The sequence below is a fragment of the Cryptosporidium bovis genome (genome assembly GCF_009768925.1).
Source record: "Cryptosporidium bovis isolate 45015 chromosome Unknown contig_25, whole genome shotgun sequence".
NCBI lineage: Eukaryota > Apicomplexa > Conoidasida > Eucoccidiorida > Cryptosporidiidae > Cryptosporidium > Cryptosporidium bovis.
In genome coordinates, this window is record NW_027125008.1 from 419,123 (window position 1) to 440,079 (window position 20,957).

Consider the following 20,957-nt stretch of genomic DNA (forward strand, 5'->3'; position numbering starts at 1 on the left):
TTTTTTGAAAATGTTATTACTTATTCCCATATGAATTAAATTATTATTTGAATTTGTGACATTGTATTTGTTATTGTCAGGCTTTCTCTGTTAATCTGTTATAATTCATGTTGAATGTCCCAATAATATATTATATTTACTATTTAAGCCCGTTTCTCTCGAGTAATTGGTCTTATGAATTAAAAAATCACTCTCATTTTGTATATTTGAAGAATATATTATATTATTGTTATGAATACCACTAGATTTACTGTTTAGCGAATAGTCGATATTTTTAGTTGAATTGAATAATTGGTCCTTAACCGAATTCATTAAGCATATAAGTCTTTTTTGCTTCATAAATTGGAACCTTTTTTGGGGTATATAGAGCAGCTTCATAAGTAAACGATATTTTAGAACTTTCTTTTGATGAAGTTGAGTCGCAATCCCCTTTATCAAAATCACAACTTTCATTATTGCATTCATTATCACAATAACCATCGCCAACCCATGAATTCAAGCAGAATTTGTATATCAATGGTTGATTTTGATAATCTACTTTTGTTACGGAGCAAACATTGGAACAATCACCACCATCAAAATTGCATTTTTCATTGTTACAATCGTAGTCACATATTCCATTTCCAATCATCCAGGTTCTACAATCTTTTGAACAGCTTTTACAGTCTCCCTTATCAAAAAAGCATTCTTTGGTATCACATGTTGGATCACATTGCCCATCACCAAGCCACATATTTATGCAACGTGAGTTACAACGATGTATACAATTTCCTTTGTCCATATTACATTCTATGCTATTACATTCCGGGTCACAAACATTGTTTTCCAACAATTCTTTATTACAAGCACAATATTTATAATCAAATTCACTATTAACTTTTGCATTAAGAGTTAAATTTTTCCAGAGTTTGGTTGCTAACTTTTTCCTTGTTTCAAACATTGAATCTCTGCAATCATTATTGTCCCAATTACACTCTGAATTAAAACAATCCATGTCGCACTCTCCGTCACCTAACCAACTTGGACGGCACTCTGAGGCACACCATCCGATGCAATCACCTCCGTCATTGCCACATTCTTTCAAGTTACATTCTTTATCGCACCAGCCATCGTTGATCCAAGATTTTTCGCAATTGTCCGGACAACCAAGATATTTATACTCTATTTTGTTTCCTGATACATTATTTAATAAATTTTCTTTCTGAAAATCCCTGGAATCAATTGGAATGATATTTGTTATGTTCATTGCAGGTATAACATTTATATCATTAGAAGTCACATATGCTTCAAAAAAAATAATCAAAAAAACAAAAAACTTGTCTATCATTCTACAACCAACAAAAATTCCGTAGAGATATTGACAAAGGATAAGTACAAAAAAATGACTTTTTGGTTGTACAATTCAATTTTTTTTTATCTGTATTAAAATCAAATGGTACTTATAGTTTTATAACAAAGCATGTATTTTAAGTTGCGAACAATGGTAATAAAGTGCATGCGTGGTAAGAAAATCAAAGTCTATTCGAAGAGTATTACACAAAAATTATTTGAATGAGAATTAATCTGTTCCAAAGTAACGGTCAGCAAAACAACCCAAACCAGGCACTACAAATCCATCAGAATTAACATTCTTATCGATTTCAGTTGTAATTAAGGTTGCCTCCGGAAATTCCTTGCAAATTCTGTGTATTGCGTTTGGGGCAATTATCAAACTTAATACAATTATCTTTCTTTGAAGAACACCTTTAGAAAGTAGGAATTTTATTGCAGAATAAACCCCAAATCCATTACTAAGAATAGGGTCAAGAATAAATACGTTTCTTGACTTGATATCTTCAGGAAGCTTGCAGTAAATTATATTTGGCTTGTCAAATCTTGCATCAAGTTCTGTATCCGGGTTTTGAAATTCTAGCAAAATTTTTCCAATTGGTATATCCTTGCAAACTGCAGATAACCCAATTTCCATACTCTCACCACCTCTGACAATAGAAACCGCACACAATTTATCTTTGTAATTACATTGAACACCATCATACAGCTCTCCTATAGGTGTCTCAATAGTTTGGTACTCGAACTGGAGATGTCCTAACGCATTCTCAACAACCAATCTTATTAATCTATCTGCCCAGAAAACAAAATCTATCCCTGATGTGTTTTTATTCCTGATGATTGAGTGCATCTGACGTATTTGGCAATTAGAAGGTATTAAATGGAAATTTGAGTATATCTTTCTCAAATCGTCCATTCTAAGTTTGTTTCTGAGATGTTGGACAACAAGGTCAACCGCAACTTCATTTGGGTAGTGGGGGATAACAATATCTGCGTATCTCCTCGTTGGATAGATATACTCGTCATAAGAAGGTTTAACCATTTTCTCATACTGTACTAGAATATCATCGATTTCTCTCCCTCTCTCTACAGTGTCTCTTCTTATCCTTCTAATTAATCGAATATCGTCATCTGTATCTACAAAAATTGACATGTTAACAAGGTGTCTAATCTTCGGATGAAACAACACAAATATTCCCTCAACAATAACTATTGATGCAGGAGATATGTATCTCCCTGTAGGAAGCCTCATGTGTTTTTTGAAGCAATAGCTCGGTATAGTTACACCTTTTCCGTTTTTCAGAGAATGTAAGACACTATAAAGAAGGTCAAAATCAACAGAATTGGGGTGATCAAAGTTATAGTCTGCAATGGTTTGCCCTTCGCTTAGTACTGGTGTTTTGTAAAAACTATCGCTATCTATTACAACAACTCTTTTGTCACCAAGGTCAGAAAAAATTCTGGAACAGACACTAGTCTTCCCACTTGCACTACCACCTGAAACGGCAATAATAAATACATTAGGAGAACAACCAAAATCATCTGCTAGAATTTCAATACTTCCACCTGTTTTTAGTTCTTCTTGGCTGACTTCTACCATAGGTCAAAGTTGTTTATTAAAAGTAAAAAAAAGTCAATTTTCTAGCTTTTATAGAAAATATACAACTGTTTGGCGGTATTATTTTTCTCTTCTACGAATCAGCTATTTATGTTCAGTTGTTCAGTTTTTGTGGAAATACATATCTTAGTAAAGCCATGAATTGATTTTGAATCCTATTGTCTATTATTTTAGAAATTTAAATGAATATAATCGATTTTGAGTCCTTAATTTTAATTACTGTTTGACTAATCGTAAGGTTCTGTCTTCCTACTGATACTAAGAAAGTTTGGATCAACAATATTATGATTTTGGAACAATGATTGACGATCAATTAATCATTTACACGGTAATAATTTCTCCAGTAATCAGTTGGTTAACATCAACAAAAAGAGGTTGGAATAAAAGAAGCCAATTAAGTGGAATAATTTTTTCACTTGTTTTTTTGTTTTTTGCGTGTATTTTGCAAAACATGAGAGTCTCACAAAATTATTATCAAATTCTTGGTATTTCTAACAGTTCTTCGAAGTCAGATATTGCAAGTGCATTTAGAAAACTTGCATTGAGGTACCATCCTGACAAAAATCCCGATCCAAAAGCACGTGAGATATATTCAAAAGTTAGAAATGCAAATGAAGTGCTTTCAAGTGATTTAAAAAGGAATTGGTACCTTAGATTTGGAAGCATTGAAAGTAATATTGATTTATATGGTGTCTCTCAGGAAGATGAAGATTTCATTGAGTTTCCTTTGCACTTGGTATTGGTCCCATTAATAGCTGCGGTTGTACCGATATGTTTATCATTAATGATGTGGAATGATCAGGAGAATGTAAGGGGGATTATTTTATGCTTTATTTTGTGGACCTTTTCTTGCAGCATATTGCTAAAGTTTGATAGAAATGAGAGAGATTTATTCACCTTCGTTCCATTTTTCAGAGATTTCCTCCCATTTGAAAAGATTCGTGTTCTCGATGGATTGTATATTACCGTAATGAATGTTTTACAATTAATAATGCCTTACTTAACTACAAGCTTCTATAGAAACGAATTAGCGGAGTTCTATCAATCGCTTTTGAGGAAAAAGTTGAGGTTGTTGATATATTTGGAAGATTTATATAAGACTATCTTGTCAAAGAATGATAGAAACGTAGATAACAGTTTTGAGAATAATTTAATACAAGAAATAAATATTTTAACTCCAGAATTTCAATCTAATAGAGTAAATAATGAGATTAAAAGGCATATACAGGAAACCAGCTCAAGTTATAGACAGCTTTTGGTCGATGATTCATATCTAAATAGTCCCTGGGAAGATTCTTTTCAGGATGTATTTTCGTTACTAGAAGATAATTTGGATTTAGAGCCCAAAGGCTCCAGAATTTCAATTAGTACAATCTTGTTTGTACTATTTTGGGTTTACAGAATTTACCATGCTTTTAGTTGAGGGTACTGTCTAAGATACTGATATTACCAGAATCATTTATTCCAATATCACTCAATGTGAGTGTATTGCTGTATTCGTCAATATTAATGCTCATATTATCATTTTCGAAAATCAATTTAAGTGGTTTGCTCCTTGGAATTTTGTATAATCTCGAAATGAGCACCTTGATCTCCGAAACTGTGATCTTTCTGTTGATTTTTATTGTCGGTGTCAACTTTTCTGACTGCTTGAATTTAGACATAAATGTAAGTTCAATATACTTTGCTTCCGGAGGCCTTTCTTCAATATTTACATTTTCACTATTATTGAAAATGTTTTTTGACATGAAATTGAGCAGGATATCACTGTTAGGATCCATCTCTCTTAAATCACTGTTCATATGAACCAAATATTGTGAAATATAATAGCGTTGTGATGAAATAATGTCGTCTTGTTTGAGAATGCTTTTATTATATGTTTTTATGTTCGGGAATAGTGAAATGATTATACTTCTCACATCATAATAACGATTTTTAACCTTAAATATCCTATTACTTCTTAACGAAATTTCCTCGAGATTTGGAAATGCTCTACTTATATACAAAATAGAATTCAGAGTTTCCAAACCACATCCGTCCATTATCAATTTGGCAATATTTGGATAAACATGTTTAACATCAGATTTGGAATCAATTTCAGGAATATTCATAAAATTATTGTTCGAAATATTAATGGCAGACAATTTTATAAAATTTTCTAGTATTCTACTTCGAAACATTTCCCAGTTATCTAGCATGTTGTAGCTAATATCTATTTCCTTGATTGTACCATTTTTGTTTTTGACATTTAGGGATAAATATTTATTTGACGATACATTAATATACTCAACATTTGGGAATACAGAGTTTTCATTGCACATAGAAGTAATTTGTTCAAATTCGATACTTGTTTTACTTAAACTCAATACCCTTATTTTGTCAAATATAAATTTTTTCCCCTCATTGCTACTCATTATTTGATTACCATTCAGTACTAAATATTTAGCATTTTTTAAGTGGGACAAAATACAGTAAACTGTTTCCCAATTAGATATCAAGTTATCGTTCAAGTATATTGATTCAATATTTTTTAAACAAGTTGAAAGTTCATAAAATAAAGATTTCTCATAATTTTGTTCCAATTTGTTACATGAACAATACGAAATATTCATTTTCTCTAGAGAAAGTGAAGATAGCCTTCTGCAATATTCATAAGCTTTCTTTAATCCAACAAAGAATTCTAAGTTACCATCATCAGATAAGTAACGATCTATTAGAGCGTCCTGAAAAGAAATTCCTGTATTAAATAGGTCCTTGTTATAAAATTGAAGCTTACTTGTAACTTTACAAACAGATTTTTCATCAGGTTCGTCATTTGGTTCAGGATCCCATTCTATTCCAAATAATGGCTCAGAAGTTTCATTGAAATCAATAGAACGTATCGTTCCAACTTTCTCATTATTAATCGATAACACACGATCACCAATATTAGTCATTAAGCAAGAAAAAAAGTGGTTTCAAATCATTCTGCGCCAAATAGATGGGAAGACATAATATCTTAGAATAAATATATAATTAGTAACAAAATCATCTACACATCGGGCAACACAAACTTCTATGTATAAAATGTCCTAATTCATTGGTCTCTTATCTACGTTTTTATAGAATTCCAGAAATCATATCACACCCCAGTAGTAGGGGTAAAGTGGGATAGTAAAAAGTAAACAAAAATGTTCCATGGTTTAGGTATTAAACACTGAGGAAATATTGGTATTCCACGCTTGTTTAAAGAATTGTGACTATTGCGATTTTTGTCCTTAGAAGTTGCCCCTAAATCTTATTTACCATTCAGAAGAATAGGGTGACAGTCAACGTTACGTACACCTTCGACAGCAATGTATTATTTCTCAGTTGAGCTGCTCGCGTCAAACACCTTGTTATCACCAAGTAGGGAATACTTCAGTTCATTTTGAATTGAATGAAGTGGATCATCACCGTTTTTGTTACAGTAATAGACATTATTATAAACTTTGCCTTGACCCTGAGAAACAGTTGCAGGTATCAACTCCACCCCACTTGATTCTGAATTTATTATTTGACTTCCCAACTTGTTTTTACTGTAATTATAGACATTCGGTTCAATAATCCTCTTCATTTCAGCTGAACTCACGTTAGAATTTAAATTAGTCACTTCGGGGCTATTAATCTTAAACAATTCAGGTTCCACAGATTCTTTCGAGCCAGTCCTAGTTGCATAAGTGTTTTTTCCGATCAACTTAGATAATTCATTGACATTGCCTGACTTTCTTTTTGTTCCCCTAACATTCACTTTCCCCCTACTTTGAGCTAGAGACTGGGCATGCAAGTTTATAAAGCGTTCCTCAAGTCCACACATGGCAGCTATTTGCCAAAGTTGTTTTGTGGTTGCATTCCTGATGTCTGCAATCTTACTCGCTTCAATTCTTTTTTCCGGGTTACATCTCAAATATGCGGATAATTCACTCTTCAGTAGAGCTCTCCCTTGATCTCCTAATCTATATTTTCTCGTCTGATTTAATTTGAAAATGTCATTTTGTTCAGTAGCAATATTCTCTGAAGCTGCGGTGGCAATTTGCCTTTGAGAAGTAATAGAAAAGTTGTCTTTACCAGTGCTATCTATTTTCACATTATTACTTTGATCGGTCACCTCACCAATGCATCCAAACGTTTTTAGGGAATCGCCGACAATATTTCTACTATCGGTGTCAGAATTATATGTATTTAAGTAGTTTCTAACCCTCTCATTTAAATCATTAAGCCCATTTATATTATTTATATAGGAATATATCAAATTATTTAACCTTTCTAAGCCTTCTGGTGTATTTTGGTCCTTTGTCTGATCTATTAAAACCCCTTTTTGGTTTTTTGACATATCCTGGGAGTTAGGAAACGTTGGCTTCATGGAGTTCTGGAGCAAATTACTGACCTGACCCACAATACCCGGACGTGAAGTGGCAATCGATGAGACTCCCGGAAGTATATTTGATGGAATTAAAGCAGGCTGTGAATTAATAGCAAGGAATTGTGATTGTGCCAGTGGATTAATAATATTTGTGTGTTGGTCTGTCTTCAGACTGCTCTCAGACTGTTTTTCCTCGTTATAATTCATAAAACCTTGATTTAAGAGCAAGCTTTCAACACCAGAGAGGTTACTAAATTGAATTCCAGGGTTCCCAACGGCGAGAGGAAAATTACCTTGAAGAGTATTCATATTATATCCTCTCAATAACGAAGAATAGTAATCTGGAATAATTCCTTGTAAATTACCAATCAAATTATTCGTTCTGTAAAGCTGGTTCGGGAGTATAAAAGGATTTCCGGGATTTAATTCATTTAAGGCACCTAAGTTGAGGTTCATACCAAGTCCCATGTTAATCCCAAGACCAATATTTGGATTCGGTGTTATCTGCTGGCTCGTATTCTGGCAATTCAACATTAGGGTTTCGAGATAATTATTTGTCAGCGGTTTACCTTCAAGTACAGGTGAAACACATGTTGTAGATGGGGCAGAAGTTATTCTGTGTGAAGAAGATTGTTCAATTCCGATAGACGATTTTTTTCCTGGTATTTCATTAATGGTATCACTTTCCTTTAATTGATTCATTTTTAAAGTGTAATGGTAAATTATGATATTTCCAGTTTAAAAAAAGGGGATGTTTCTGAGAATAGTGGATAAAATTAGATATACATATATGAAAATACATATATAAATACATATATATTTCTGACCGGATTCACAACTTTTTGAATAAGCTATTGATTTTCAACCTCTGAGAGAAAAAAATTGGAATGTAATTTCACAGTGAACTAAAAAACATTCATTAATAACGTCGGGCATGTATTTATTTATTCTCTACCTGCATATCTGCTGTCTATAGCCTTTGCCCCACGCCTAATTACGAGACATACATGTTACTTTTGCAAGTACATAGCAAGTGGATTACACTTTAGTCTCACGTACTTGTCTACAAATCTTTTTTTTTCTTTTTTTAATAATTTTTTAGGTGCAAATTACTCTATTTTTACTGGGTATGAACATGCTATAATTATTGGTGGTTAAGTAGTATTCATAACTTTTTAAAAGTTAATTTGAAAGTTGCTAGTTATATATTTCTACCTCTTTTAGAAAAGAACTCTAATAGGCATGTAGAATAATAATTATCAATATTTTAGAGAGTATAATTCTTTATTATTTTCACTTTTTAAGTATTATATTTGTTTTTTTTGTGTATTTTGGGTGTAGAGCTTTTCCACACTGAAGCTACATGCTGCGCGCTTCTTGAGGTTAAATATACTAGTCTATAGGGCTTAACTTTGTTAATGGGAGGTTTAACCAACAACGGAACGAAAAGAGGAATACAAGTTTATGATGATAGGTTACATAAATGCGATGATACTGAAGCCTTACATGCAAGGACTTTATTATATCTCTTTCTATCTTTGGGCGCATTGAAAACTGAGGGATGTCGCAGGTTACCTAATGAATATAAGGCATTTGAAATCTTTGTGATTGTAAAAAAAAGAGACTTGGTGACTGGGATTATAAAGGATATTGGTAAAGAACCGATTTATCCAGTTAATTATTGTACACCATTCGAAAGTAGTAAGATTTACATTTACTTTAATTTTAATTCAGTAGATAATATTGTTGATTACCTTGAAAAAAATGAATTAACATTCGATTTGTGTTTCTCTCGGGATAATTTAAATATAAATCTTTTGTCAAATGAAAGAATAAACGATATCATTAGTCCCATGAATGATATTGAGAAGAATTACAATATTTCTAATTCTGAAAACGGCTTCAAAACATGTTTGATCTTGAAACTTGAGTGGTGCATTGCTCGTTCAAATAAAATTCAGGATTTTGGGTTAGGATTGAATCACTTACATAGAACTAAAATTGAAATGTCTGGAGTGTGTAACTATAATTTAAAAGGTTCTGCAAATTCGGTTAAAATGAACTACAAAACAGCTCTCTGGCTCCCAGAGAAATTGTATTTTATTTATGAAGATATGATATTTTATGATCCTATAAATTCATTAGCTTATGAATCTCAAACGACAAAAAGAAGCAATGTTCCTATGAATGGAGGATCATCTCTTCAACGCGAGTTGAGGGAAGAAACTCTGTCTAGAAATCATGAAAAATTTGGGGGTTGGAAAATAAAGTTAACAAGTATTTCACTTAAAGAAGAGGGGTTCATTCACATTTACGATAGATTTCCAAAACATTATGGGCAAAAAAGTTTTAAGGTTTTTCTGCAACATTGCATTAAGAATAAAGATGGTGAAAATTTGACTCCGTATAGAGGCAGCTGGAGTATTCTCACTTTAAGAAGAACAAGAAATAGTATAAACACAGGTGATTTTTCATATAGTAAATTATATTCTTCAAATTTAAACATTTATTCAAGAATAACAGAAGTTTTTTTCGAAGACATTTCCGATAAATACTTCTTCGTTAAGTGTACCGTCTCAAGCACACTAAGTGATGGTACTGAAAATAGTGTCGGTGACCTTGATGTATTATTTGTAGGAAGATTGAATCTCAGCGGACTAATTAATAAAAAAGTAATAGTCAAGTTGTATAAGAACCTCTCATCAAGAATCTCAATAGGATATATAAATCTGGAGTTAAATGATATCGGTCACAAAACATACATTCCTAAAACAGATGACTTAAGTAGTACCTCACCAATACACAATTTATGTGTGTTCAAGAAAAGAATAAATGTTAATAATATTTTGGATGAGCTGAGTTTATTATTTTTCTATATCTATTTACATGTCGAAATGAGATCAAAAGTCGAAGACAAGAATCCGAAGGATATACTCGAAGAATTATACTTCCGAGTTACAAAGTCCTTGAAACACAGTTATTTGAATATGGCTAATATATCAAAGTTCATAGAGGCGTTCATACCTCCAGATCACTATTTTTTGGGTTGTTTGACAGAATTGGTTGAAAAAACAAACGATGAGGCAATAATGATTGAAACCAATGAAATTCTAAATCAACTATTATTTCCTCATCTTGTATTACTGAAAAAAATATACAAACATATTTTTACAGGAAGTACCCACTTAGAACGCACTCAATTCACAAGAATATGCAATTCTTTGGGTGTGAGGGAAAGCTTCGCTGTAGCTTGGTTCGAAATGATGAGAAGAAACTCTGACAAAGGTGTAAGTATTGAATCATATATTTATTGTATTGATCATTACAGAGTAAGAAACATATTCAAATAATATACTCGGAAAAAAGATCTTATATTTTAACCAAACAATGATAAGCCTGTTGAAATACTTTTAGATGATAATTTAAAGCATGAATTGATTACTACTTTGAGATGGTATCACAATTTGGCTAAGATAAGAAGCCCTTTAATTTTGATCTTTTTCTTCACAAAACATCGGATCTCTCACGTCAATTATATTTTCCATTTTCTCAGGAGCCAGTTCCCTCTCTAAAACAGTAATGAAGCTGGTTGTTTCACGTTTAAAACTTACCACCCCAATTGTATTGGCCAGCACCTCCCTTGACACCTGATTTGTTTCCGTATGCGGATGTCTTCGGGTCTGCGCTATGGCGATCCAACCTTGTATCTTTGTTTTGTTTTTGTTTTTGTTTAGAATTAGTCATTTTGATCAGAACAAAAAAATAATCCTTACACACATGCAATTTAAGAGCAATAATGCCGAATACGTGGCGGTAGCGCCACGTGTACTTTATCTCGGATTTTTGTAAGTTAGGTGTTAGGTGCATGGAGCCCTTTTTTTTGGTTTGGGCTTTAAATCTGCGTCTAATGAATTCAGTGCTGCCGATAATTGAAATCAAAAGCCAATTTTAAGGTATTTTATTTTTTATTTGATGGTGTTCTTGTGAGCACCATTTATAGCCATAAATACTTGATGAACTTTATACCTGTGCTCTTCTTTTTCCCTTTGATGTTTATCAGGGTGGCACAGTATCAGTGCCTTTCTATAAGTTTTTTTTAAAAGTTCCGGGTTAGACATCAATTGAAAAAATTCAACAGGTTCCCACTGAGCGTTTTCCCAAAGAACGTGATGTAATGAACTCAATAAAACACTTATGTCTTTATATGTTCCATCGGACTTTCTACACCAGTCATTGATTTCTTCATTGATTTTTTTCTTGATTCCGTCGAAGTGATGTCCATAGTTTTCATTGGAAGTTAGAAATTCTCTGATTGTGCCACTATCCACTGTAACTTTATCTATTCCATCCGTATCTTTCTGATTACTTGGTTCAATACTGGTTTCAGATATCAAATTAGAGATCAGATCGAATACTTCATATGAGTTGTAGTTATTTGAATCTTCTGAATGGTGTTCATCTAAAATATGCTCTCTTTCCTCGTTTTCACGATAATCTAGAGAATCATCACAAAAATAGAATGTGTCTCCGCGATAAACAAACACTTTAAGTATAACGGCCGTATTAAATGGAATTGCTACGTCATCTAGATTGCTAATATCACACCATATCCAGGGAAAAATACCATTTGGATCACGACTTTTATATCTTATTATGAAATTGCAGATGCATTTATCCAAAGAGCAACAACAGAATGTATATGTTGGAAGGAAGTCTTTTATATACTTAAGCTCGATCCCTTTCCCACTAAAGTTACTACCTAAAGGCACAACATTTAAATCAGTTTCAATATTCACTTTTCCAAATGAATCGGAGTAATAAACTGTGTAAAATAGATATTCATCACTTTTAAAATGATAATTACCTAGATCAATATCTTCAGCATTTGGTTTTTGCTCTTTGTATTTCATTTCTAAAGATTACAAACCATAGAAAATGTATACCCGCAAAAAGAATTAACAGTTGAGTGATGTCAACTCTAAATTAGCAATCTACCCTGTTTATTGATTTAGTCAAAATAGACAACTTGGATTGTTTCGAACGTTAAAATAACCTCCAAATTTAATTTTACAAATTAAAACATGGCGTGCAGCCAGCTCACGGAATACTAGAGCAGAAATAATAATTTTGCACAAAAATGCAATGCGAACAAGAGTATCTAAAATTTTATACAGGTGTATACGTTAGATTTAAAAAAATGATCCCATAAGAAAATTTAACACGAATAATACCAGACACAGAAAACCACCTAAAAAATACTTAAATACCTATACCTATAGTTTGCCATTTAAATATCAAGTAGTTTGTACAGGTTTTCTTCTAGAGCAAAGTAAGTATCTAATATTTGTTATAGGGTCATTAACTGCCGGATTAACGCATCATATCATATTGGGTGGCATAGAGAGACCCCTTATCTAGTGACCAACTCAAATAATAATTTGCATTTATATAAAGCCAAAATTCGCTCTCATAAAAAAAGAAAATTTTTATTGATTCATTATGATAAAAATAGAAGGTGAGTTGGAGACCGTTTAAAATTATCATGGGCTAAACAGAATTATCCGTATATTCTAACTGACTTGCCCATAGTGCTCTTAATTGTAAGACTTTTTATGTTGTGCCAGTTCTTCTTTAAAAGTGAAACTAGAAAATTTATTGCTAATGTCAAGTTCTGTCTTAGTTCTTCTTCGGTCATGCTAACATTACCTACAGCAACACCAAGACATAAAACTTTTTTAAGCTGGAACTTGATGCTCGCCTTCAATTCATTAACTTTTTCATCTATCTTATCATTTGGAGTGATTACCGTTGGGAATTTACCTGCTTTGTTTAATCCTGGCCCGAGTAGACGTGGGATTTGTGGCAATAAGACTTGAGATGCTAAGAACAAGTCATATTTTTTGCATAACTTCTTGACTATTTTCTTATTCTTATTAATTTTTTTCATTTCTTCGATATCCATGATATCAAGTCCCAATTTTTGTGCCTTTTCACAGTCGGCAGCGTCACCCATAACACAAACACGAGCATTTGGTTTAGGGACATTAGGCAGGCGGACAGTTCCTGCAAAACGTTTGTCTCTTTGCGTGTCATAATCCTTCAGTCCTATTTGTAACTCGACGGTCTCCAAAAACTTTCTTTGCTTCGTTTTTGAGCCTTCTAATATTTCTGCTATTGCACGACGGATTGTATCGCTGCTGATTTTTCCACTCATTTTAAAACGATATCCAATTCAAATAAAAAAGTGTCTAGAGACTATATACTTAGAAGAAATAGTTTCCAGCTATTAAACCACAAAAGAAAAGTATTAACAGCTAGATTGAAAGTGAATCAATTTTTTGTTTTGGTTGATCTCGTCCTTTCTAAATAAGACGGAATTCTAGTTTTACCGGCACGTGACTTCTTTTTTCAGTTGTTAAAAGTTGAGCTAAATTAGTGTCTTGTCTAACTAAACAAGTTCCTAGTAAGGTTATTTTTACTTATTTTCACCGAGTTGAATAAATTAGTGTATATGTCTCATATACCAATTTCATTTTTTTTCCGCCAAAGGCAGGTTAATTTATAAAATAATGCATGTTCGGAAAGGTCTGTAAATAAATAATTTAAGAGACAATATCCTCGTATTTTATTTTATATGAATAATCACGTTCGAACTCAAACAATTTGAGTGTTAGTGTAGATTATACAGAGTAAATGGAGATAGTTATACTTTTATACAAAAATAAATACATTTTTCACTTTTAATTCCCTTAGACAAATGTTACCAATGAAATATGCAAAAAAGGATTAGGGATCCATACCTAGACGACAAAAAACTAAAAAGATCTTCGTTCCCAAAGGATAATCATCCTAGAAATGATAATAAAAAATACGACGACTTTGGTAGACTAAATAAAAAACTTCAGACTTCCAACTATAACTGCGATACTGTAAAAAATCTTGAAAATAAAAAAAACTTTGAAGAGAAAAAAAGTGACACAGAGACACATCTGAGTGATGAATCTGAAACTGATCAAATAAAAAAGTTATTTGGAATTGAAGACTTTGATTCTTCTAAAAACAAAGACCATTCGTCTTCTAGTAGATCATATGCAAATATAAGGTCTAGGAGGAAGTATAGGCAATACATGAATAGACCGGGAGGGTTCAATAGACCACTTTCTCCATCTAAATGATAGAGACGAAACTACGAAATAGTTTTCATTGTATGTAAATATCACCGATTTCAATATGTGGGTATAATTTTATTATGAACTCTGCAATCATTACATCAAAATCACCTTGGACATCAATCTGATCGGATTTTCCATTATTCCCTTTCACTACGGATGCACCGCACGAAAATTGTTTGGCAAATCTTTTGGCAGCCTCGTTTAATTGAACATTGAAGTGTTCTAATCCTGTAACGATAGTGACGTTCTTCCTTCTAGCCCTACTCTCAACTCTGATTACTATTTGTTTTTGTTTTGTTCTCCTTTTGCTATTCTTGGATTCTTCGTTTCCATTCATATTTAATTCATTAGTTACTCCAGAATCATTACCTTTTGAAGATTCGTCTGAACATTTCTTTGGATTTTCTTTGCCCGACAAGTCTTCATTCCTTGACTCCTTCTCACAATCACCGTATTCACAATAGTCCGTTGGTAAGGAGCAGGTACCACAATATTCAACCAATGTTATTTCTTTTATCATCTTCCTCAAATAAGTTTTTAGAAAACGGTCAGGGCGCTTTTTCAGGTTGATAATAGAAATTATTTACTAATAGATATAATTTATTATTTGTGATTTTTTCTCAAATAATAGTATTTTAGATATTAAAGTATTATGGAAACAATAAGTTATTTTCAGTTTTATATATTACAAGTTTACAATTGAAATGTAATACGAAAATAATGATATAAAAGTATTTCAAACATGAAAATTTGACTTGCTTATGAGAATTTTGCATTTAAAATGTCTATTTCTAATATAGTCTAAAAAAATACCTTTTCATTACTATTTATACCTTTTTCTAGCGGCTATTAATGTGTGTACACATTATTAAAAGGACCGCCATCGTTTATGGATTTGCATGTAACAAACTGTTGGACAAATAAAAAAAATCATACCTTGCAAGGGGAACTAATCGCAAAATACTATATAACAAAATGAAGCAGTTTGATGCCTTTTCAAAACCTGTTTCTGAATTGCGTGTTAAAACGGCATTTGGGGGTTATCTAACTATTTTAAGCACTATTATTATTGTAATTCTTTTTTATTCTGAATTGCGTTATTATTTAAATGTGTCGAGAAAAGATGAAATTACAGTCGATAAAGTGCTACAAGACGAAAATATTCATCTAAAAATGAAGCTAGAGTTTCAAAAAATTCCATGTGACCTTGTCGGTGTTCGTTTATTGAATACACAGGAAAATTCTGAAATTTATCTACCAGATGGAAGCGTTGAATATACTAGAATCGGTACAAAGGTGCTGAAAAATGATAATAAAACAGACTGTGGGTCTTGCTATGATGCATCCATTGCAAATGATTCTGGGTCAAATAATTGTTGCAACTCTTGTAGCGACGTTTTCAAGGCATTTGACAAAATGGGACTAAAAATACCCTTTAGGATTCAATTTAAGCAATGCGATTATAATAAATCCAATAGATTAGAAGAGATAATATCCTCAAATATGAACTCCGAGGGTTGTATTGTTAAGGTAGACAGTCATATACCAAAAGTAAAGGGCAAGATCGAAATATCACACAAACGGTGGATGAAGTACAGAGAGATGACAGATCTCGAAATGAATGAAAGCCATATGTACAACTTTTCTTACAAAATAAACTATTTAATATTTGGAGAAGATCTTTCTAGTATTTCAAATACATGGAAAAATCAGGAATTTATTCAAACAACAAAATTCGAAAAATCAGAACGCAGTTCAGAATTAATATTTAATAATGCTTTTATTGATTTTGATATGCATTGTATACCAACTCAATATCATTCTATAAACAAAAAAACGATGAAAACGTATCAATTTTCTGTTAGAAATCAATACAAAAGAGTACATGTTTCGTCAAATGGAAGATTCATTCCGGAAACATCGATCCCGGGTGTACATATTAATTATGATTTTACTCCCTTTTTAGTCAAGGTAACCGAGAATAGAAAGCCATTTTTATCATTTATATCGGGTTGTTGCGCAATTATCGGAGGGATATTTGCTTTTTCTGGTATGATAGATATTTTATTCTACAAGTTAGTTTCTCACGTGAACAAATCAAAAACTAACAAGAAAAATGTGGTTATTCAAAGTTACTAGTAGTTAGTGGCTATGCACAACATAATTTTTATATGCAAAAAGTGTCTGAATGCAACATAGAAAAGTAATAATGTATCATTTAATTTAGCATTATCATAAGGAATAATATTAGAGCAATAATACCTATTATTATTGCAATTATAAAACCCTTTTTTGCTGTGCTCCAAATTGAGGATGTAGCTGATGATATCGCCTCTCCTATCCCCTTCCAATCAACATATGTTCTGTTCTCAGTAACATTTTCTAGTACAGGATCAACGTTTGGTGGCTCTCTTCCCTTACCAACTGGGTTGGAGTCGGATATTTTTCCGGGAACAATTGCTATTTCAAGTTCAACCTGACCCTGGGGCAAATTTTGTTTTGTAGGGTGTGAGAAACCAAACCAAGTCTTCGGAATTTTCGTAATTTGAGACGAGTGTTTTTTCGCTTTTCCGAATTCATTAGACAGGTCAACAAGGCAATCACCTATGTGCTCACTTTGAATGAGACCATATGACCAAAGTTGAAGTTTGAAAATAGGATATTGCGCAGGGATTTTAATATCAAATACAAATCTCCAATTAAAAATACCGGTTCCATCCTTTGAGTTGTAGTGAGTTTCTGTGGATTGTGTTTCCATATTTAATTCATCAATATTGTATATCCCACTAACGTATAGTGAGATAGTGGTGTTTGGTTCTATTGGAACATGCCTTACACGCCAAATAACTACTCTCAATTGAAAACTTTGTGGATCAACTGATGAAAGTTCTGTAATAGGAGTTGCCTTTGCAATCTGTTCAGACATTATTTCATACCAAGCTCTCAGAGTACCATGAGAAACGAAACTCTTTTCCACCCTGAGTGTTCTCATTTCAATAGGAGTAGTATCTTTTTCGAACATTGATTGTATTTTTGGGTGAAACCAACGATCTTCGATGTCAATGAATGTACTTCCAATAGTTTCTTCAAGCACGGCTCCCGTTCCTATTAAAGATATTCTAACAAGAGCATTATGAGGGAGAATACAGCCAATTTCATAAACCTGATTAAATTCTGGTTTATATCCTTGACGTCTTACGAATCCACTATCTCTGATATTACCAGGATATACGCTTCTCTTTTTTTTTCCATTACCATCTAAAACAGCATTTTCTCCACTTTTTTCTCTCGATCGTATGTATATATAAACGGATGGATTTATGTCTCCACTTGGTGGTAGTAGCCCCCTTGCAGAAAGTACATAACATCTTGCAACAATTGGTTTCATATTGTTATATTGATTTGCAATCCACATTCTATTATCTGAAAATGTTTGTAGTGTTTCCTCCTGTACTTTTGTATCAATAATATCATTGCCGTCTTCTTCAGGTTGTTGAATTATACAAAGAGTATATTTGATGTAGCCAACAATATAATATAGTCCTTTTTCATTCAAAGATACAATTGGGAGGGTGTGGTATGGTAACTCCTCAGGGTCCAAATCTTGTTCTAATTCGTATGGGATCTCGAATCTTTGTTCAGTTTCGTCCTCTTCTGAGAATATTTTCAAATCGAAATTTAGTAACCTTGCATCAAACCCAAAAATTGTTCCAATTTTTTTGAGTTTGAGTGCCATATTTGCCTGATCATCATCCTTTGAAATAATATTCATATCAATGAATGTATTTTCATCATCATCAGTTTTCGTTTTCAGTAAATCTATAGGAGGATAAAAAAGTGAATTTGAAGCATCTGGGTCAAATGCTGGACCTGAATTAGAACTAATATTTGTGGGAGAGGATATTGATTTCATTGTATTTAATACCTTTCTGTTATCTAGTGATAGCTCGTCCTCTTCACGAGCATCAGGAATGTTTATGTTTGTAACTTCGTAATCATTAGATCCAACAATAAGTTCGTCTAATGTAGTCAAGTGAAAAAATTCCTTATTTTTTTTTTTTTCTTTTTCGTCGTACCAAGGTATAACAGAATTAAAATACAAAATAGCGAATCCAGATGAAACATTGGATTCACCAGAATAACCGGAAACTTTTTCATTAACATTTATTTCAAAATAGGATTGAAATACATCTCTTTTTGGAAGATCAGTTGTTATTGCAAAATCATGTAAGTAGTTCCAATTGCCTTCGTCTCCGCAATTTGGAGCAGGGGTTGTATCATGCCAAAGTGGAGCATTGGACTCTTCAATTTCGCGTCCAAAAGACACAGAGACGGTGGGGTTGTTTAATGAACTAAACATTCTTACACCTATTATGAATAGTCTAATATCTGCGGGTATTGTTGTTGGCCTTATATCGTCATAAAATGGGTATTGTTCTATTTCGTTAACAGATACAAGCTCAAATGAGCATAATATTCTAGCATTGGTATCCTCTTGTGGATTTTTTGTTTCAGAAGGTTTTAAATAGAGCCATTCAGGTGTAGATTTCCAAACCTTTGGGACTTTAGAAAGTTTATATGTTGTAAAGCCAATTCTTACATCAGTACTTAGATAACCGTGGCTTTGACTATAAACCTCAATTAATATATCAGATCCCAACGAAAGATTGTTTGGTAAAGAAATTTGGACCTCATAAGCCTCATACCATTGTGGGACTAGTGAGGATTTAATTGACCGAGATTGAACTGTTTGGTCTCCAATAGATATTCTTACATATGGATTCGGTAATACTGTCCCAACTCCTTTGAAATTCATTCCTTCATAGATAAAAGATCTGAAGTAAAAATCTTCAAGAGAATATTTCAATCTCTGTGGTCGCTCAGAAGCTGTGTTTGCAGGTAGAATTGTAATACTTGCAAGCAAGTTAAAAGTATAGCCTTGATTTGTATTGTAAATAGGCTTCAATGTATACCAGTTTGGATTTACTCCAGCGTCTTCAATTAAAGTGGAAAGGGACACTCGAGTAAATGATGCCCTTGTAAAAGTACTTGGAGCCCAGAATGAACTACCAGACCCGGTTTGAGAGTAAATGAATAGGTCCCATGGGTCTTGCCCATCAGACAGGTAAAAATATGTTTCATCAAGTCTTCCAGTTTGTTCATCAAATATTATTGGTTCACCACTTTGTGGCATTGCAATTGTTGTAATATTATGTGGACCAATACAAAATTCAACAACAACCTCGCCCTCAAAAGATGGTCTACATGATATTTCATATATATCTATCCAGAGGAGATACCTTGTCATTGGGGGTTCATTTGAAAGGGGTGTTGTTTGGAGAGATTTAACGGTACATGCTTGTGTTTTTTGTGAACTCGCAGAAATCAATATTCTACCTGCATATGAACTTGGAACCAAAGATGTAGTAGATGTACTTGTAGATGAAAACAATTCTGCTGCTCCTCCATATGGTGGTTCGGTCCAATATATATTAACCCATGTAACTGGAAACGCCTCCTTAAATATCGTGAAGGCATCCAGTTTAAATTTGCCAATAAGTGTGGGTTTCGACTCACCGTTCCATAACTCAAATAAAATATTAGAATCAGAACACGGGAGATATCCGGGTAATGTAATCAATGATTTCCATGTCGGATTGGCCTCATTTTTAATACATGGAGTTGATAATTTCGAAATTCCATGTCTAACTGTTACAAACGGTTCAAGAGTCGTATACAGCCCTGTTATTGGTGCTATATCTTGACCTTTGTAGATACATATTGAGAGGTTATATTGAGTTAAACTAATTTCAGGTGAAGAAGTTATTTTAACACCCTGATCATTATCATTCATAATGTTCACAGTATCATCCACTGCAGGGATTGAATCACCAGGTGCAAAAATTCCGACCGTAACCAATGCGAAGCCAGTTGTTTCTGAAGGTCTGTCTCCCAAGATGAGTGGTATCCAATTTCTATATATCCAATGTTGTGATTTACCATATACATAGTTGAAGCTGAAAACATGTGAGCCAATAGGTGCACTTGAAAGTATGTATGCATGCATTACGTTGATTTCAATAGTTGAACATTCAAAATCGCCTCTAGTCAATGTTTCAGTAAAGTTGTATGATGCCTGAACTAGTGTAGATGAGGCTGAGTTTTGCTTTGGGGTAGTTTTTACTTGGTTACAGACTTTAATCTCAACGAAAGGATTTGGAGTAATATTAGATGTTCCATCGTTGAATTTTAAGTCTCGAAGTTCGTGTATATCAATACGAATGTTATACTCTGTAGTTGGCTGTAACATTAAATGTTAATGTTTCAGATTGTTCCTATTTATACAAGTCATTTCAAAGTGACCCACAGAGAGGGTTATATGTGTGGCGCAATGTAAGAATTGAAAATTCTCATTTAAATCTATTAGAAATGCCAAGTAAATATATAATCGAACCAT

At 32.9% G+C, this 20,957-nt stretch overlaps 12 protein-coding genes across 12 annotated transcripts; 4 read left to right on the forward strand and 8 right to left on the reverse strand.

Moving 5' to 3' along the window:
* Positions 1-298: 298 nt before the first annotated feature.
* On the reverse strand, positions 299-1,327 carry FG379_001728 (notch receptor; the record flags this gene model as incomplete). The annotated part of the gene is made up of 1 exon (XM_067327331.1): positions 299-1,327. One exon carries the CDS (start codon positions 1,325-1,327, stop codon positions 299-301), a length of 1,029 nt encoding a protein of 342 aa, XP_067184762.1.
* A 231-nt stretch (positions 1,328-1,558) lies between these two features.
* On the reverse strand, positions 1,559-2,929 carry FG379_001729 (uridine kinase uracil phosphoribosyltransferase; the record flags this gene model as incomplete). Its single annotated transcript, XM_067327332.1, has 1 exon — positions 1,559-2,929. The coding sequence occupies one exon, from the start codon at positions 2,927-2,929 to the stop codon at positions 1,559-1,561; it is 1,371 nt and encodes a 456-aa protein (XP_067184763.1).
* A 316-nt stretch (positions 2,930-3,245) lies between these two features.
* Positions 3,246-4,315, forward strand: FG379_001730 (membrane associated DNAJ with 6 transmembrane domain; the record flags this gene model as incomplete). The annotated part of the gene is made up of 2 exons (XM_067327333.1): positions 3,246-4,253; positions 4,304-4,315. 2 exons carry the CDS (start codon positions 3,246-3,248, stop codon positions 4,313-4,315), a joined length of 1,020 nt encoding a protein of 339 aa, XP_067184764.1.
* A 47-nt stretch (positions 4,316-4,362) lies between these two features.
* FG379_001731 (LRR repeat protein) lies at positions 4,363-5,883 on the reverse strand (the record flags this gene model as incomplete). The annotated part of the gene is made up of 1 exon (XM_067327334.1): positions 4,363-5,883. One exon carries the CDS (start codon positions 5,881-5,883, stop codon positions 4,363-4,365), a length of 1,521 nt encoding a protein of 506 aa, XP_067184765.1.
* A 404-nt stretch (positions 5,884-6,287) lies between these two features.
* Positions 6,288-8,030, reverse strand: FG379_001732 (uncharacterized protein; the record flags this gene model as incomplete). Its single annotated transcript, XM_067327335.1, has 1 exon — positions 6,288-8,030. The coding sequence occupies one exon, from the start codon at positions 8,028-8,030 to the stop codon at positions 6,288-6,290; it is 1,743 nt and encodes a 580-aa protein (XP_067184766.1).
* A 716-nt stretch (positions 8,031-8,746) lies between these two features.
* FG379_001734 (uncharacterized protein) lies at positions 8,747-10,678 on the forward strand (the record flags this gene model as incomplete). Its single annotated transcript, XM_067327337.1, has 1 exon — positions 8,747-10,678. One exon carries the CDS (start codon positions 8,747-8,749, stop codon positions 10,676-10,678), a length of 1,932 nt encoding a protein of 643 aa, XP_067184768.1.
* Positions 10,679-11,293: 615 nt separating this feature from the next.
* Positions 11,294-12,238, reverse strand: FG379_001735 (uncharacterized protein; the record flags this gene model as incomplete). The annotated part of the gene is made up of 1 exon (XM_067327338.1): positions 11,294-12,238. One exon carries the CDS (start codon positions 12,236-12,238, stop codon positions 11,294-11,296), a length of 945 nt encoding a protein of 314 aa, XP_067184769.1.
* A 647-nt stretch (positions 12,239-12,885) lies between these two features.
* Positions 12,886-13,542, reverse strand: FG379_001736 (60S ribosomal L10A; the record flags this gene model as incomplete). Its single annotated transcript, XM_067327339.1, has 1 exon — positions 12,886-13,542. One exon carries the CDS (start codon positions 13,540-13,542, stop codon positions 12,886-12,888), a length of 657 nt encoding a protein of 218 aa, XP_067184770.1.
* A 559-nt stretch (positions 13,543-14,101) lies between these two features.
* FG379_001737 (uncharacterized protein) lies at positions 14,102-14,503 on the forward strand (the record flags this gene model as incomplete). The annotated part of the gene is made up of 1 exon (XM_067327340.1): positions 14,102-14,503. The coding sequence occupies one exon, from the start codon at positions 14,102-14,104 to the stop codon at positions 14,501-14,503; it is 402 nt and encodes a 133-aa protein (XP_067184771.1).
* A 25-nt stretch (positions 14,504-14,528) lies between these two features.
* Positions 14,529-15,020, reverse strand: FG379_001738 (uncharacterized protein; the record flags this gene model as incomplete). The annotated part of the gene is made up of 1 exon (XM_067327341.1): positions 14,529-15,020. One exon carries the CDS (start codon positions 15,018-15,020, stop codon positions 14,529-14,531), a length of 492 nt encoding a protein of 163 aa, XP_067184772.1.
* A 455-nt stretch (positions 15,021-15,475) lies between these two features.
* On the forward strand, positions 15,476-16,639 carry FG379_001739 (ERV41 like with a transmembrane region near the C-terminus; the record flags this gene model as incomplete). The annotated part of the gene is made up of 1 exon (XM_067327342.1): positions 15,476-16,639. One exon carries the CDS (start codon positions 15,476-15,478, stop codon positions 16,637-16,639), a length of 1,164 nt encoding a protein of 387 aa, XP_067184773.1.
* Positions 16,640-16,718: 79 nt separating this feature from the next.
* FG379_001740 (ferlin-like type II membrane) lies at positions 16,719-20,810 on the reverse strand (the record flags this gene model as incomplete). The annotated part of the gene is made up of 1 exon (XM_067327343.1): positions 16,719-20,810. The coding sequence occupies one exon, from the start codon at positions 20,808-20,810 to the stop codon at positions 16,719-16,721; it is 4,092 nt and encodes a 1,363-aa protein (XP_067184774.1).
* Between the last annotated feature and the right edge of the window lie 147 nt (positions 20,811-20,957).